Below are 18,121 nucleotides of genomic sequence, written 5' to 3'. Positions count from 1 at the left end.
AGTGGAGGGGTGTGGTGGGGTGGGGGTGATTTATCCAAGATTTCCAATCGAATGATGCTGGTCTGGAAGATCTGCGTTTCCCCAGACTCTCTGGGAGACCCTGAATCTCTTCTTTTGCAGATCAAAAGGGACACAGTTTCAGTGATTATTTTACAGATTAAAGGGGACACAATTTTTACACAATTCACCCATGTCAGTTTGACAAAACAAAAGTGAAAGGCCTTTGGTTAATTTCCTGTAGTTTAGCAAGTGAACCTAGAATATTCAGGTCACAGCTCTGGGGCCTTATATATAGAACTTTACTATGATTTTATCAAATTGATTAATACTGATTGGAATAGAGTAGGGGGTCCAAACAAATTACTTCTCTCATACCAAAATTTGTCCTTTGCCTCACTCATACCCCAAGTCATATCATCCTTATTTCTATATATGTCTATGAAATATATATGTCTTAATTTTCTCCCGAAGTATACTAAAAACTCCTTAAAAGTAGGCATTGTCATTTCTTAGAGTTGTAGTTAATACTTAACTCTTTAGTAAATATTTAATGAATTAAATTAAATTCAAGTCAGGTAGACAATAAAATGACAAAAAAAAACTATTGCGAATTAAAAGATATATATTTAAGGAGAGTAATCATTTTGAATGTCATAGATTCATAGAATTAGGTATACATTGTGCTAGCTTTTTTTTTTTTTTTTTCAGCCCCTGATTACCAATAGAATTTAAATATCCATGTAAAAGTCCAGCCTCTACTATTTCTGGCTGATGAGGACAAAACAGCCTCGTCCAGAAGAGCATCTGCATTCCCTGGGAAAGACTCTCTTCCCATACGTTATGCACCTTTTGGATGCAAAATCTACGTTCCCTGGGAAAGACTCTTTTCCCATACCCTATCTCAAGTATGTTCCTTTCGGATGCAAAGCCCAAATTGTTTTGTTTCTGTATATAAGTAAGCCCTGAGAAAATGTCTCTTTGCAATTCTTTGACATTGCCTACTAAGAGAATATCTTGGTGTCATTCTCTTTAATAAAGTGCCTTTCTTATCACAGCCTTTTGTGTAGCATTTCTCACTGCAAACCTGCCCTAACTTGGTGTTGTGGAGAACTAGGAGACCTACCCATATTCCTGCCAGGATCCATACTCCATACTTCATCATGGCTTTGTGACTATTGGCATGCTTTGAATTCAAATTTCTTTATCCTGTAAAATAATCAAATTATTGTTATCATTATGTGCCATTACACAGGATTGTTATGAAGGTCAAATTAGATAAACTGCATATAAAAGTTCTGTACACTATAAAGGGATATTAATATATCAGCTGTTTTTGTATGATTCAACTTTTCTCTTACCCAGTATGGGAACCTCCTCTGTAACATCCTGAGTGAAATTGGTCTAGCTTATGCTGAAACACTAACAGTGATGTAGAGCTGACTACTTTGCAAAGATGCTCCTTTCAGGTTTAGAAAACTATACTTGAAAGAAGTTCCTATGTTGAAGTGAAATTTGCTTTCCTATCACTTATAACTATTGGTTCTTCTTTCTATAACTATACAGATTAAATCTAACTTGAATATTAAGCATATCCTTGGTCATCCTTTTTTTCCAGGTAAAAATTGTGTAGTTTCCCAAACTGTATTATGCAGCATGCTTTCAATTTTCCTTACTATCCTAGTCATTCTCTTCTGGATTTATTCTAGTTTGCCAACATTTTTATTAAAATTACATTCAAAAGTGAACGTTGCATTCGAGATGTGGTCTGACTAGCTCAGGGTACAATAGAACTATTATACTTTGTTCTGGGTACCATACTTCTATTAATGCAGACTCTATTAATATTTTTGGCAGCCACTTCATACTCTTTTCACTTGGAGTTCCTAGATATTGACTCAATGATCTCAGGGTTGGATGAAAAGGAAAGAAGGAAGGGAGGAATATGGCAGGTGAAGGAAAATAAACATTTGCGCGTCTGAGCATATCAATTTATTAAGCAGTACAAGCCACTTGCCTAACAAACTCGACTAGATCCCCTCAGCTTTGGCACAAGATCCTGAACATAAAGGGAAACAAACTTTATACATCAAAAGCAATCAAATAAGACCAATTAATTAAAAGGAAAAGAGGTAACTAGGATATGAAATTAGGTACTATGATTTTCAGTTGGAGAAAGATTAGGGGCTTTCCAAATTGGGAGAGAGAAAGCAAACAAGTACAATTCCCTAAAATCAGAAAAAGGGATGTCCTACTATCCCTCTCCCCTGTGACTATTCAATCAAAGGAATATGGAAACAATACCTAATTGACCGGTCACAAGATCAAATAGTGTGGTTCATTCAGGTCCCACTACCACTTGCTATTCTAATCCCTTTTGTTTCTTCACTAAGCATTTCTAAAGCACCTACTGTGTTTTGGGTACTTTGTTGTTAAACATCTTCCAAATATGATCTTGTTTGGTCCTTACTACAACCCTGAGCAGTAGATGGTATATTTACCATCATTTTTACAATAGAGAAAACTGAGGCAAAGTGACACACAGAATCAAACAGCTTTAAGTGCTAAGATCAGTCAGACTGATCTGATAGAAATCTCTGAAAAATGAAATTGACAGTGCAAGTAAATGATCCCAGTGTGACTGAAAAGAGAGAGAGGCATCTAAAGAAATGATTGTGGCACAAAGACATACAATAAACTCAGACCTTAAAGAACATGCTCTGTCCTCAAAATGGAAGGAATAACAAAAGCAAATACAAAAGAATTACTTGACACTGGAGCAATGCCAGAAATTCACTAAGTATTGAATACCTGCCTGGAGCTCAACGGTATGCTGTATGCTAGGGACTGTGGTGGGTAAGAAGACATAATCTGTCTCATTATCTTTTTTGAAATTAAATTTATTAATATTTTTTAAAGATAAGACACTTCCCCACCACTCAGTTGTTTCCCACACACATATACATTTCCTGAAAACAGTTTATTTATTGTTAAAAGAAAGATGTATTCTGTTTTCCAAGTAGAGTTTTGTGGCCTCTCAAATTTGACTTTATTCTCATTATTGTAGGGATTGTCAATATTGCCCTAGTTTTAAAAAAAATTGGTTCTACTTTCTTTTCTTCTTTCTTCTTTTCTTTTCTTTTTTGGCTGAGGGAATTGGGGTTAAGTGACTTGCCCAAGGTCACACAGCCAAGAGGTCTTAAATGTCTGAGACCATATTTGAACTCGGGTTCTCCTAACTTCAGGGCTGGTGCTCTATCTTTTGCGCTACCTAGCTGCCCTGGTTCTACTTTTTTTATGCTACTTTGCTTCAATTACATTACTAATGGCTAGTGTACATATAATTATATTACCAGTCTTACTATGGTTCTCTGAATTCTTTATATTTTCCATTTTGTATATGCTATAGTTGTCATTAATATCAACAAAATCATAATAAATAAAAAGTATCCATTTCTTGACCATCTGGAATTTTACTTCAATCTTGGTGTTAAAACAATGTTATGATTTCTTTTGGGGGGGGGGGTTACATACTGATATTTCTATTACTAGCTTTTTTTGGGGGGGGTACATTTCCAATAGTGGAATCTGTGTGCCAAAGGGCATGAACAATTTAATAACTAATTTGAGATTGCTTACAGAAGTTAGCTTAATACACTTTAGTTTTTGGTTAGCCTCAGCTCATTCTGGGCATTATTAGTCCTCTTGGCACTATTCTTACATGCTTATTACCACTCTTCTGTACTTAATCTTGATTTAGGTATGCTGTCTTCAGCTTTTGTGAGTGTCTTTTTAAAATCTGAGTCACTTGGAGAATTTTCTCCTTTTCCAAAGAACAATCTTTTCTTAGGGGCTCCAGAGGGGAAGTTTTCTATTAGTGGACTGACCCACTGTTTAACTTACTGCTATTTTTATATGTAGGCTAAGAGATATGTCTGATTCTTTTGGCTAATTACAAGATGTTTCTTTTGGGGTACCAGCTGCCTTTATCCAGTGGCCCAAACCTTCCAATCCTCTCCAATTGACTTATTCACCCATTATAGTGGAGTGAATTGAATAGCTTTAGGTGTCTAAGCCTTTTGTGATTACTTTAATTGAGATGAGGAAGGATCATTCACTCTTAGTTGTAAAAAGTCCTCTTTTAGTCTATTTTTGGGACATTTCTTTGAAGCCTTACTTATTGTCTTCTCTTAGAGATGACCTTGGGTTATTAGAAATTGTACCACAGTCTAAAGTGAAAAAGGCTAGAATTTAGGCCTAAGAAATGTGGTCCTCAGGTGGTAGTCTCAACTCTAGCTACGACTTACCTGGTTTTTAGAGTTATGGGTTTTCCCCAACTGGTGTTGGATTTTGACCTCAACAACTCACAAAATCCAGTTTGTTTCATTCCATTGTAATAGCCATGTATTGTACTATGTCTTTAAATAATTTATTATCTTTGAAATCCCATTAATCCTTAATGGCCTAACCTTCCATGATGCATTCCATTAAAAATTGAACCAAAAAATGATTTCCTTTTTTGGCTTTTTGTACATTCTTGTTCATAAACACCCTACATGACACTTAACATATTTCAGTACTTAAGGGAGTTGTGATTTTATCAGATTAAGTAATTTTATCAGTACAGATATCTAAACCCTTTAGAATAATAAGATAGTTATTGTCTTTTTATTGTCAATTGTTATTGTCAATTTAAGAGTATTGCAAAATGCTATGAGAAATTTGAGGAGATTGGGAGTAGAAGCATCAAAGAAGGTATCAATAAGGAGATAGGGACCAGGGGTTCATATTTTGTTTGCTAAGTGATGGGTAGTCACCAAAGGTTTTAGGGTCTTTTTCGTTTGTTTTTTTACTTGAAAAGAATATTAGAAAAGTTACCTAAGGAACAGAGTAAAAGGACAGATTGGAAAAGGATTGATGGAATGCAAGATCACTTGTTCATGTTTATATGGTGCTTTATGGTTACAAGAGATTTTTAATGTGTGTTCTCATAATTAGTATAGCAACAATATGAGGCAGAGGCTGCAATTAGTAACATATACATGTTATAGGAGAGAAAATGAACCTTAGCGAATCTTGTCTAAAGTCAAAAATTTACTGAGTGGCAGAGCTAAGGGACAGTTTGTGTTAACATTCTTACTTAGTGTTCTGAACCTAGATGACTGAGAAAAATATTACCATTTATAGAAATAGGCAAATTAGCAAGGAAACTGGGTTTTTTTTGTAACAGTCTTGCCCTTCAAATTTCTTTTAGTATCTTTATTTGATTTTTTTTGCATTTATTATATTCCAACTTGTACTTATATATGTGCTTTATCTCCCATAGGGCCTTTCTTCTGTATAGGAAATATTTAATAGTGTTTTCAAGATTATGAATTTGATTTTAGACAGGTTGAACTTGAAGTAACAAACATCAGTAATTAAGTATGTACTTGGCAGGTAAAAATTAGTTCAGATTTAGAGATAAAGATTTGGGAATGATCTTTGTAGAAATGATAGCTGAAGCCATTGAACAGGATAGGACTTCAGAAGGGGAGATTATAAAATTTAGCAAGATATTGCATATTCAGATTGTTTTCTTTTCCTAGTCACCTTTTGATCTTTGTACCTTATAATTAACATTCTGATAAGTTATTCAGTTTCCTGTTTAATAATCCTTAATTAGAAAACCATTAATTCCAAATTTTTGAGAATTTAGGCAGGGCCTTAACAAAAGTTTATATTAGCAATATTTGGCGAGCAGTAATTTAAGAGTATGATTTCAGGGAGTGTTTCTACATAAGGAACTACTTAAGAAAATACTTCTAAAATATCAATATCTATTTCAGAGATACTTGAGCCACTGATAGATTAATTATTTGATTACTTATGAACTGCTAATAAAATAATTACAAATAGTTTTCATAAAATTAAGGCTTTCATTTAACTGCTATTAACCATATTAATTTGTTTCCAATTATCATATGTACTTTGAAGTAATAAAATTGACCTTTGGTAGATTCATGATCTCATTGATATAGAGACTCCCTCTACTAGTGCAGCACAATCTACCTTCTCATTCTATGCTGTTCTCCATGTATCTTCCATAACAGATCTACCTAATGCATTGGAGATCTGCTTGTATTTCTTTTGTTGTTTATGGAAACCAATTTAATTGCTAGACCATTCACCTTTTTTTTCCCTTCTTCTTCCTGGCTATTATAGAACCTCCCCTCCCCCTTCCTTCTAATCCTATATATCCCCAGTGTTGTCTTCTTTTGTGCAAGTCATCCTTGATAACATGCCATGGATTACTTCTTGTTTTTGTTGTTCAGTCCTTATAGTCATGTCCAACTCTGTGACCCTATTTAGAGTTTCTTGGCAAAGAAGAGCCAGCTTGGAGTCAGCTCATTTTATAGATGACAAAACTGAGGCAACCAGAGTTGAAGTGATTTGCCCAGAGTCACACAGTTAATAAGTAATCTGAGAGTGGATTTGAACTCAGGTCTTCTTTTACTATGAACCTGGTGCTTATCCACTTGCCACCTAGATGCTCCACTGTCCTACATAACATTTTGCAAATGAGCTTGTATTCTAAGTTCATGTTGCCATGACTCTTTGTTGGGCAAGTATATGAAGTTATGGCTATTGTTTTCAATTTTTTTGTCTTTGATAGTTAAAATATCTAATTTTGTGTTCAGTTGGTGTTTTTTTGATTTATGACTTAAGGTTTTGTTTTGATATATCTTAACTATTTGCCATATTCACCTATCTGTATTTGTTCTTTTCTCTTGATAGAAATGTTTAGAAAGAGAACTTTTTGAGAAAAAGACCCACATATCCAAAAATGTTTATAGCAGCCCTTTTTGTAGTGACAAGGAACTGGAAACTGAATAGATGTTCATCAGTTGGGGAATGGCTGAATAAATTATGGTATATGAATGTAATGAAATATTATTATTGTTCTATAAGAGATACTTGGCAGGATGATTTCAGAAAAGTCTGGAGAACTTTACATGAACTGACACTAAGTAAAGTGAGTAGAATGAAGAGAACATTGTACATAGCAACAAGAAGATTGTGTGATGATCAACTAGGAAAGACTTGACTCTTTTCATCAATGAGGCCAATTCTAGTAGACTTGTAATGAAGAGAGTCACCTGCATCCAGAAAGAAGATAGTAGGGACTGAATGTCTATTTGCAACACAGTATTTTCCCTTTTTTGTTGTTTGCTTGCTTTTTCCCCCTTTCTCATTTTATTTTCTTTTTTGATCTGACTTTTCTTGTGCAGCATAATAAATGTGGAAATATGTTTAGAAGAATTGCACATGTTTAACCTATATTGTATTGCTTGCTGTCTTGAGGGAGGAAGGTGGGGGAAAGGAAGGGAGAAAAATTTGAAACAAGATTTTGCAAGGGTGAATTTAGAAAACTCTTTACATGTATCTTGAAAATAAAAAACTCATCAACATAAAAAAAGAAATAGAAAAGAAAAGGGAAGTTAGGCTCTTTCCATTAAAAAGAAAAATTATTTAATTTAGGAAGAATTTAAAGTAATAATTGCCATTACAGGTGAAGAGATTGATGTCTTAAAGGAACAAAAACTTTTTTGTTTTTGTTTTTTTAACTGCTAAAATAAATTTGTAAAGAAATACGGTTTTCAAATGGGACCTGAAAAATTTAGTTGTCATAATTGGGGGAAGGGAGGAGATGGAATTTTATACAGATTAAAGGCTTAAATCGCCTTGTTTAAAAAAAAAACACTAAAAAAAAATAAGAATTGCTTTTGCTTATATAACCAAGTTTCAATAGATTCTCTAATAAATTTTTTTTCATATAATTCTTTATTTAAAAAATTTCTGTTCTTTGACTCACATTGTTTTGGATTGTATTATTTCATCATCCTTCATAATCTAGTTAGCCCTGATACTTATACCTCATCACTATTTTCTGCCTTTCTGATTGGAGAGTTGAATCATGAACTCCAAAGCCTCCATTTATAGAGAGAACTCAGGATAAATATTTTCTCATTTTCCATAGGACTGGCTCTATTTTCAGACTTCTCTGACACTAATATGCCCCAGGAATTTCATCATTAGGAAAACTTTATCTTGAAAGATCAGGTCAGTCTTGATGTTCAACCTCATCACTACTCTCTGTGGCACCATGAACTGCAAAATTGCCAGTGCTAAGGAAGAAAAAAGGATAAACATCTCATTTCCTACTTGGCTATATTTCTCTGAGACTTCTGATATCTCTATTATATTTTCATATGATTGTTAGCTTGAACTTCTTCCCTTTAAAAATTGCTTGTTCATATCCTTTGACTCTTTTTCTGTGGGGATATGGCTCTTGTTCTTTTAAATTTGAGTGAGTTCATTTATGTCTTGGAAATGAGGCTTTTTCCCAAAAAAAAAACCTTGATGCAAAGATTTCTCCCCCTTCCCAGTTACCAATCTCCCTTCTGTTTCTAACTCTATAGGTCTTATTTGCATAAAAACTTGTTAATTTTATATAATGAAAATTGTCCACTTTATCTCATAGTCTTTTTTTTTTTTTTTCATAGTCTTCTGTATCCCTTGTTTGAGCATGAATTCCTTCTATGTCCAAAGATATGAAAAATAATTTCTTCATTGCCCCTCGAATTTATAATGTGATTTATTATGTTTGACTCTTGTGTCTGACGCTTATCTTAGTATATGGTATGATACATTTGTCTAAACCTAATTTATATTTAACTATAATTTTCCCACAGTTTTTGTCTAGTATTGAGTCTTTTTAAAATTAATTTATTTAATAATTATAACTTTTTATTGACAGCCCATGCCAGGGAAATTTTTTACAACATTATCCCTTGCACTTACTTCTGTTCCGATTTTTCCCCTCCCTCCTTCCACCCCCTCCCCCAGATGGCAAGCAGTCCTAGACACAGTTCTCTTGTTGCACAGGAAGATTTGGATTCAGAAGGTAAAAATAACCTGGGAAGAAAAACAAAAATACAAACAGTTTACATTCATTTCCCGGTGTTCTTTCTTTGGGTGTAGCTGCTTCTGTCCATCATTGACCAATTGAAACTGAGATCTTCTCTTTGTCAAAGAAATCCACTTCCATCAGAATACATCCTCATACAGTATCGTTGTTGAGGTATATAATGATCTCCTGGTTCTGCTCATTTCACTTAGCATCATTTCATGTAAGTCTCTCCAAGCCTCTCTGTATTCATCCTGCTGGTCATTTCTTACAGAACAATAATATTCTATAACATTCATATACCACAATTTACTCAACCATTCTCCAATTGATGGGCATCCATTCATTTTCCAGTTTTTAGCCACTACAAACAAGGCTGCCACAAACATTTTGGCACATAGTATTGAGTCTTTATTGGGACTTTGAGCTTATTGAACACTAAAATGCTAGGCTCGTTTGCTTTCGTTGCATTTAAAAATGGTTGAGACACATAATTTCAGGATAATTTAATTATTTTATTAATAGTGCCAGCATTTTAATAAAAGGATGGTCATTAGACCATCACTGTCTTAGACTAAGGACAGATATGGCAGTGGGCTCATGGTTTATATGCCCATCAGAATGGAGTATTTCCAAGGGTAATAACCAACTCTGATTAGTTAACAATTAAAGAATGAATGGGGGCTGGACTTGAATTTTGATTATATCATTTAATTCTTAAGCCCCGTTCTCTACTTCCTCCCCCCTCATTCCCTCTCCCCTCGCCTCTCTCCCCCTCCCCTCTGAATTCTATTCAAAGAATTTATCCTTACCCAAGCCTGAGTTTAGCTGCCCCACCTGGATGGGGTTTGGATAGAGAAGGTTCACTCAACCTTTAGAGATTGAGGTCTTGAAAGAAAAAGGGGAAAATCTGAATTTCCCTAAATCATTGGTTATTAATCATTAATTTTGTTTTCATATTTCTCTCATTTTCATATGTTATATGCATAACTAACCAACCTCTCCATTTTTAGTCAGTATTAGATAATTTTGATGCCTACTATTTGAAGTGTAGTTTGAGATCTGGTTCTTTTCCCAAATTAGTTTGAGGATTATTGTTTGGTTTTATAGATCTTGCAGTAACATTTTATTATTAGCCATCTTGTTTCAATTGCCACCTCAAATTCATTCATTTATAATTAATTGTAATTTTGTAATACTTTAATTGTAATTAATACAACTTTGTTTTAACCATAAAGCATTCTTAATTTATGTTTGAGATTTTTGGCTAAAGTGGTATATGGATAAGATCTCTTTTCAATCAAAATTGGCTATCAGGCACATTTCCCTACTAGAACATATTGCATCTACTTATAATATATAACTTTGATCATCATTATTAATCAATTTTAGGTTGACTTCATTAGGATTACTTGTAGGCATAGACCCTTTGTTTTTCAATCTGCTTTATAAATTATATAAATACCATTCTGCTAGATATGTATTATTATGCTGTTTAGGGATAGAAAGATGGTGATACATGTAAGTGGGGCGGCTACTATTACTTTAACAAATTTGTCTGCAGGGATATTTCTGAAAGGCAGCTTTCAAAAAAAAAAAAAAGATTTCATACCTAGATCTGGTTTGAATAAAATTTAATAAATACTGTTGTAAAAGGGAATTGGGAAGATAAGTATAGGAACAAATAAGGACGTCTTTTTTTAAGCGTCAATATTCTTTAGCATATTATAGTATATAACTAGATAAAGTTACATCTCATTCATTTACCTTGGCCGTGTTGGTCAATGAAAAATTTCATGTAAATAAATTTTCCAGATAACTTGAATTTAGTCCTTTAAGCTACATTTCCCCCCCCCCAACCATCTTTTTAGAAATACTTATGTTATGAATTACATACTTGTGCCTTTTTGAATAGATTATTTGTTTTGGTTTCAATCTGTGACTTGATCATTGTGGAAACTTGGCAGTTTTCCTGTAATTTACAATCTGAGAGACTTGCCTTGAATAGTGAGGTTAAATAATTTGACCACAGATAGGCCAACTCTACTACTACATCATATTGCCTCTATTAAACAGAGCATATTGAAGATAATTGAACTTTTTTGCAATGATGCAAGGTCATTCATTATTGAATATCAGTTACTGCATTGTTCTAGGATATAAAATATTCTGAAATGGGCTCCATACTGTTGTGTTTACATGGTTTTTCCGTCTTTTAGGAATTAGTTCCTTTATCTCTTTCTCCTTAATCCTAATCCTCTTCTGGAGTACATGACCTTTATGGTAGCTTTTTTTTTTTTTTTTTTTTTTTTTTTTTAAATTCTGAGGCTTTTTCAGGGGCTTATTTTTACTATGAAGAAATAGAAGACTTTAAATAATCTTAAACTGGGTAACTAGCTACTAAAATTTGGCCTCCACATAAAAGTTAAGAGAAGTTTGATTTCCAGATAAGCAAATAATGCATTATTATATCTCCTTTTTGCCTTTAAAAAGTTCGATTTCTTAACAGTAATTAGATCTAATTGCTATAATTCCTATATTAGTTCTTCTAACCTGTTCCATTTTAACTCTGATAGCTTTTACATACTTCAATTTTTATCTTTTTTTAAAATAAAATATATTATGAATAATATATTCTTATAGAGAGTTATTCCAATTCATTCACATTTGGAATTATATCTAATTTGCCTTTGGAATAAATATCACTAATACTGAATTTATCTGTTTACAATTAAACAGTTGCATGAACTGACTGTTCCAAGTATTTATATGTAGAATTTCATTGATCCATTAGCTTTAGGGAAAGAATCTTATAACTTTTCATATGGGAGAATAAAATCTTCCCCTGGTCACTGAGGAGATCTGGCTTTTACTACTTATACTGTTAAAAAAAACTGGGGTTTGGATTTTGTTCCATCTAATTTAAATGACAATAAAAGGAAACCAAAGGGAGCAAAAGCTGCAGATAGAGATGTGGGGAAAGTGCTGGAAAAAAATTAATCCCCATACTTGGTGAAAATGTTACATCTTATACAAAAATGAGCAGATTTTATTGATAGGACAATTGACAAGCGATCTGGACATAATTATATGTATTTCAGTAGAGAACAATAATATTCAGAAAGTTTCAGTCCACAAAACCTCCCCTAAAATCTGGCACTTTAAACAAATCAAAGGTCATGGTGATAGTAGTGCTATCAAACAATAAGAAAAGGTACACGTACTTAAGCACTAGCAGAAATATGACATCTCTACTCTCTGCATGTCTGCTAATTATTTTACACTCAGTAGATAGGTAGATAAATTGTACTTTAATGCCTTTTAATTGATTGTATTCTTGGAATGTTGTTCATCTGAGTCACTTATATCAACTTTAGTCTTGAATTAGTACATTTTTTAATGGAGATGACAAATTTTAAAAATGAAATTTAGAGTTTGAAAGCACCCTTTTTTAAAAATGCACATCTTATGTATAGTATGCCTTAAGTGGGTTTATAGTATACTTAGTCTTGTGTTTCTGTTCTGTTATTCTTTAACTGTATGTTTACTTTTGTGTGTAGAATACCATCTTAAGAATACTGAGGCAGAACAGAATTAAATTATAGAAATAAACATTTAATACTGATTGAAAACATTGATATGTTGCAGCATTGTTAAATGGTAGATAAATATTTACATTGATAAATAAGACATTATTTATCGAAGATATTAAGTTCCCATTCATATCTGCAAGCTTTGTTGACTTTGTGCCAGTATCCAGAATCTTTTAGGGAAGGTATTCAAATTTTATATACTGAAACTTTTTTTTTTCAAATTATAATCTCAATAGATGCAGAATAAGCTTTTGAAACGCAAGAAAGCATAGGAATAAATGAAATCTTCCTTAAAATGATAAACAACATCTACCTAAACCATCAGCAAACATTATCTGTAATGGAGAGAACTAGAAGCATTCCCAGTAAGATCAGGAGTAAAACAAGCATGCCCATTATCATTACTATTACTCAGTATTGTACTAGAAATGTTGGCTTTAGCAATAAGAAAAGAAAAGGAAATTGAAGGAATTAGAGTAGATAAAATTATTACTCTTTGTAGATGATATGATAGTATACTTAGAGAATTCTAGGAAATCAACTAAAAAACTACTTGGAACAATTAACAACTTTAGTAAAGTTGCAGGATATAAAATACACTGACATAAATCATCAGCATTTCTTTATGTTACCAGCAAAACCCAACAATAAGAGATAGAGAAATTGCATTTAAAATAACTGTAGGTGAATAAGATATTTGGGTGTCTATCTGCCAAGATAAACCCAGGAACTGTATGAACAAAATTATAAAATGCTTTTCACACAAATAATAAACACTTGGAAAAATGTCAATTGCTCATGGGTAGGGCAAGCTAATAGAATAAACATAACAGTTCTACCTAAATTAGTCTACTTATTTAGTACCATCCCATTTGAACAGCCAAAAATTTAATATAGAGAGCTTAAAAAAATAACAAAATTCATCTGTAAAAAGAAAGGTCAAAGATATCAAGAGAATTAAAAAAAAAAGAAAAGAAAAGAACTGTAACCTAGAAGTACCAGAACTAAAAACTGTAGCAGTAGTCCACAAAACCGTCTTGCGCTAACTAATAAATATAGTGATGTATCAGTAGAATAGGTTAGCTATACAAGACACAGTTAATGTGTGTAGTATAACTGTTATAATCTATTGTTTGATAAACCCCAGAACTACCTTTTGGGGTAACAATTCAATATTTGACAAAAATTGCTGATAACACTGGAAACTGATATGTCAGAAACTAGCCATTGACCAACCCTACACCTTATAACAAGATAAGGTCAAAATGGATTTGTGATTTAGGTATAGAGTGATATCATAAGCAAATGAGAAAAATAAGATTTTTTGTCAGATCTTTAGACAAGGGAGGAATTTGTGACCAAACAAGAAAGAGAGCATTATGAAATGCAAAATGGATAATTTTGCTGGAATTAAAAAGTGTTTGCACAAACAAAACCAATGCAGCCAAGATTAGAAGGGAAGCCTAAAGCTGGGAAACAGTTTTTACAGCCTTTATTTCCAAGGCTTTTTCCCTAAAATATATAGTGAACTGAGTCAAGTTTATAAGAATATAAGTTAACCCCCAATTAATAAATGGTCAAAGGATATGAACAGTCAATTTTCAGATGTAGAAATTAAAGCCATATTTAGACCATATGAAAAAAAGTGCTCTAAATCAGTATTGACTAGAGAAATGTGAATTAAAAAAACTTTGAGATACCACCTCATACCTATCATTGACTAAGATGACAGGAAAAGATAACGGTAAATGTCAGAGGGGGTGTAGGGGAAACTGGGACACTAATACATTGTTGGTAGATGTGATCCAAATATTCTGGAGAGCAATTTAGAACTATGTCTAAAGGGCTACTATATACAGTAATGCTACTACTGGGTCTATATCCCAAAGAGATCATAAAAAATAAAAAATGTTTGTAGCAGCTCTTTTTGTGGTGACAAGGAATTAGGAAATGAGTGGATGTCCATCCATTGGGTAATGGCTGAATAAGTTATGGCATATGAAAGTAATGGAATATTATTGTTATATAAAAAATGATGAACATCTGACTTTAGAAAATCCTAGAAAGATTTACATGAACTGATTCTGAGTGAAGCAAGAAGAACCAGGAAAATCGTGTACACAGCAATGGCATTATGATAGAGCCAACTTTTTAGAGTTGGCTCTTCTCAGCAATTCAGTGATCCAAGCCAATTCTAATAAACTTTGGATAGAAAATGCTATCCCAATCCAAAGAGAGAGAGAGCTATTATGTCTGAATGCAGATTGGAGCGTACTATTTTCGTGTGTGTGTGTGTGTGTGTGTGTGTTTTCCTCAAGGTTTTTCCCTTTTCTGATTTTTTTTCTCCCAATATAACTCATATGGAAATAAATGTAAAAAATGAATATATATGCATTACATCGATAGATAGATATAAAGATATATAAAATTCAGTAGAGAAGTGGGTGGCATAATGGTTTGAGAAGAGACCTCAAAGACAGTAAGATCTGAGTTCATTTTCTTCATGTGTACCTTAAGGGGAGCCATTGATTAAGTCACTAAGAGAGCTGCCAGGAAACCAAAAGACCAGTATAACAGAAGTCATAGAAGAGAAGAGTTGGAAAAAGGAGGAGCTAGTTGGTACTGTCAACTATCAGAGAGGCCAGAAAAAATAAAGACTAAGAATACTTTTTAAACTGATTAGGAGGTTCCCTAGAAAGATTTTGAAATATTTTTAATTGATTAGCTGGGATAGAAACTCAATAAAAATCATAGAGTAGAGAAATAATGAGTGAACTAATGGTGAGATCATTGACCCTAAAAACTTATAGGTTTAAATTTGGGTTGTCTCAGAAATATCATGAAGCTTTACTATTTAGTGAAACTTCAAAAATGATTTTTTAAACCATAACTTAAGAAACTATGAAAACTCTCACTCTATTTATTACTCAGGGAATCAAGTTTTCACTTATGCTGGAATTTTGACCCAGCTATATTTTAGCCATTGTCAGTCACTTAACAAACATTTTTTTAATTTTCTGAGTAGTAGGGATACAAAGGCACTACCAGTACTTCTTTGGAGACCTCCAGACTCATCACCAAAGTTTGTTTTCTTATACACTTAAAATTTAACTCTACCTCTCTCCTTTATTTTTCCTTTCACCTAAAGTGCCTTTTCTCTTACTCCAAATTTTTCAAGACAAACAAATCACATTTCTTGTGAATACTTAGAATTAATTTAACTCAAAACTGATATATGAATTCTTATAGCACTGAAGAGTTCATATCCTACATTTTAGTGTTTAATCACATAGTAACTTGTATCTAAGTATATTTTTTCTTCCTGTCCAGATTTCAAGCACTTTCAGAATAACCTTATCTCGTGTGTGTGTGTGTGTGTGTGTAATACACATGTTTTATCCCTCTTAAGAATCAACTGAGCACATCATAGTGAGTGCTATTGCTTTCTCAAAATCCTTTAGAATATTTTATGAGAATGGCCTAAGATTACTTGTCTAGTTGAAATTATTCTGTGCATTGTTTTGATGTCAATAAAAATGCAATTTCTTTTCTTTTCTTTTCTTTTTTTTTTTTTTTGGCCAGCCTAGCGTGTTAATCGTAACCTATAAGGAACTGGCAAAATCGTCTACTCAGTTTGGATCCTACAAGCAAGTTGAATGGAGGCCAGATAGTACCATGATAGCTGTATCAGTAAGTAGGGGATTTTCTCCCTTGTTATAAAATAATTGTTTTGTGGTATTAAAAAATTTATCTTTGATAAATGGCCTTTCTATAGCTTTGTATATTATTTTGAATCCACTTCTTGGAAAAAAATTTCTCCCTTCCATGGCACTATTTTCTAGGGTTCTTATCTGTTAACATTTGTTTAACTTTACAAGTTTAACCTTTTTGGTCCACTCTACTTTTTTCTTTGAAAATTCATTTTCTTATGATATTGGCTGTTATTTCTGTAGAAATAAATAAGAAATCTGCATTTCTAGCCTTGATTATTCCTTAGTTTTTAGCCAAATGTCATCAGTCTTCCAAATATCTCCACTTGAATGTCTTGTCATCATTTAAGGCATTGACAGAAATCAATGTCATCATCTTTATGCTTAAATGAACTCCATTTCTAGGCTTCTCCATTTTTCTTATTGATACTCTGTCCTACTAGTTATTCAGACTTAGAATCTTGGACATGGAAAGCAACTCAATAATCCTCTAATTCAAACTGTAGCTGAATACAGATTTTCTCTACAGTACAGGATAGCATAGATGAATTCACTGCCTTCTGATGAATTCACTGTGTTCTGATACCATCTACTTTACTTTTGGATTTTATGATTGTTATGAAGTTTTTCACTATATCAAGCTTAAATCTACCTTTGCAACATCAGTTTGCTCCTAGTTCTTTCCTTTGAAGCCAATGGCACAAATTGAATTCTTCTACATAATAACCTTTAAGATAGTTGTAGACACCTACTTTGTCTCCCCTGATTATCTCTAGTTTCTATAGATAATCCTTAGAAAATAAACTCAAGGTCTCACTATCTTGGGCATTTTACTCTGGATGTTCTCCAATTTATCAATCGTTCTTGGACTCAACATTAAACATAATAGTTCAGATATCTAACCTACTACAGAGTACAATGAGACTATTTCCTTCCTTGCCCTGGATATTTTTTAAAATTTAGTTCACTTTTTTGAGGCGCTATTTTATTATACCATTGATTTGTACTTAATTTGCATTTCACTAAAGTCTCAGATTTTTTTCATATGAATTACTTTTTAATCATACTGCCCTAATCTTGTATTTGTGAAGTTGAGTTTTTGAACCCAAATACAAGACTTTATATTTATCTTATTAAATGTAACATAATTAATCTAATGTCCAGTTTTCTAGCCTATGAGATATTCTTGGATCTTAACTATGTTGTCCATTATATGACTATACTCCTAGCATTTTGTCATCTTTACTCCCTCTTTTTTTTCCTCAAAAGAGTTTAGAATTTGTGATTCACAGTCTTCTTGTCCACCATAGTCCTGACATTTATCCTTACGGATTTCATTATACTGATTGATACCCCTTCAACAACCTGACTTCCCAAATCATAAACCTAATTAATCCCCGTGACCTAAATCTTTACTTCATTGACATGAACATAGAAATTTCTATGAGTCTATCACTGCTATAAAGATGTTACTTTTACTTCCTTCACAGGTCAACTACGCACTCTTGCCCTAGCATCCTAATGCCATTCCTTACCCTCAATTCATTCCTACCATTCATCTTTTCTATACCTACTATGATAATGCTTTTGGAGTAAGTAATGTATCTGTGCTCATTAGATTCCATGAAATTCCTGTTATTAATCTTAGTTGAGCCTTCACTGCCACATTGCAAACCATTTATTCTTTCAAGTTTTAAGTAATCACATTCCCCAAAATGACTTTTCCAAACTCTTTGATCAAGTTTTTATTCCTTCCTTATCTCAGTAGATGGGTTTTCATCCTCGTCTATTTTGGAGTTCTTTAATTTCTCCCATTTCTCATATTAGAAATTCTTTATATTTTCATTTCTTTTTCTTCTTTGTCTCCGAGG

General features: G+C 32.9%; 1 protein-coding gene across 2 annotated transcripts in view; it reads left to right on the top strand.

Moving 5' to 3' along the window:
* Positions 1–18,121, top strand: part of RIC1 (RIC1 homolog, RAB6A GEF complex partner 1) — a 130,582-nt gene that overhangs the window by 10,940 nt on the left and 101,521 nt on the right. For both annotated transcript variants that reach the window (XM_031962014.1, XM_031962024.1), the window contains exon 2: positions 16,123–16,230. In XM_031962014.1, the coding sequence (XP_031817874.1) occupies positions 16,123–16,230 (108 nt within the window). The remainder of the gene's footprint in view (positions 1–16,122; positions 16,231–18,121) is intronic.

The sequence above is a fragment of the Sarcophilus harrisii genome, chromosome 1 (genome assembly GCF_902635505.1).
Source record: "Sarcophilus harrisii chromosome 1, mSarHar1.11, whole genome shotgun sequence".
Lineage (NCBI taxonomy): Eukaryota > Metazoa > Chordata > Mammalia > Dasyuromorphia > Dasyuridae > Sarcophilus > Sarcophilus harrisii.
Note: the sequence above shows the minus strand (reverse complement) of the source record. Positions and strands in the feature narration are given on the sequence as shown.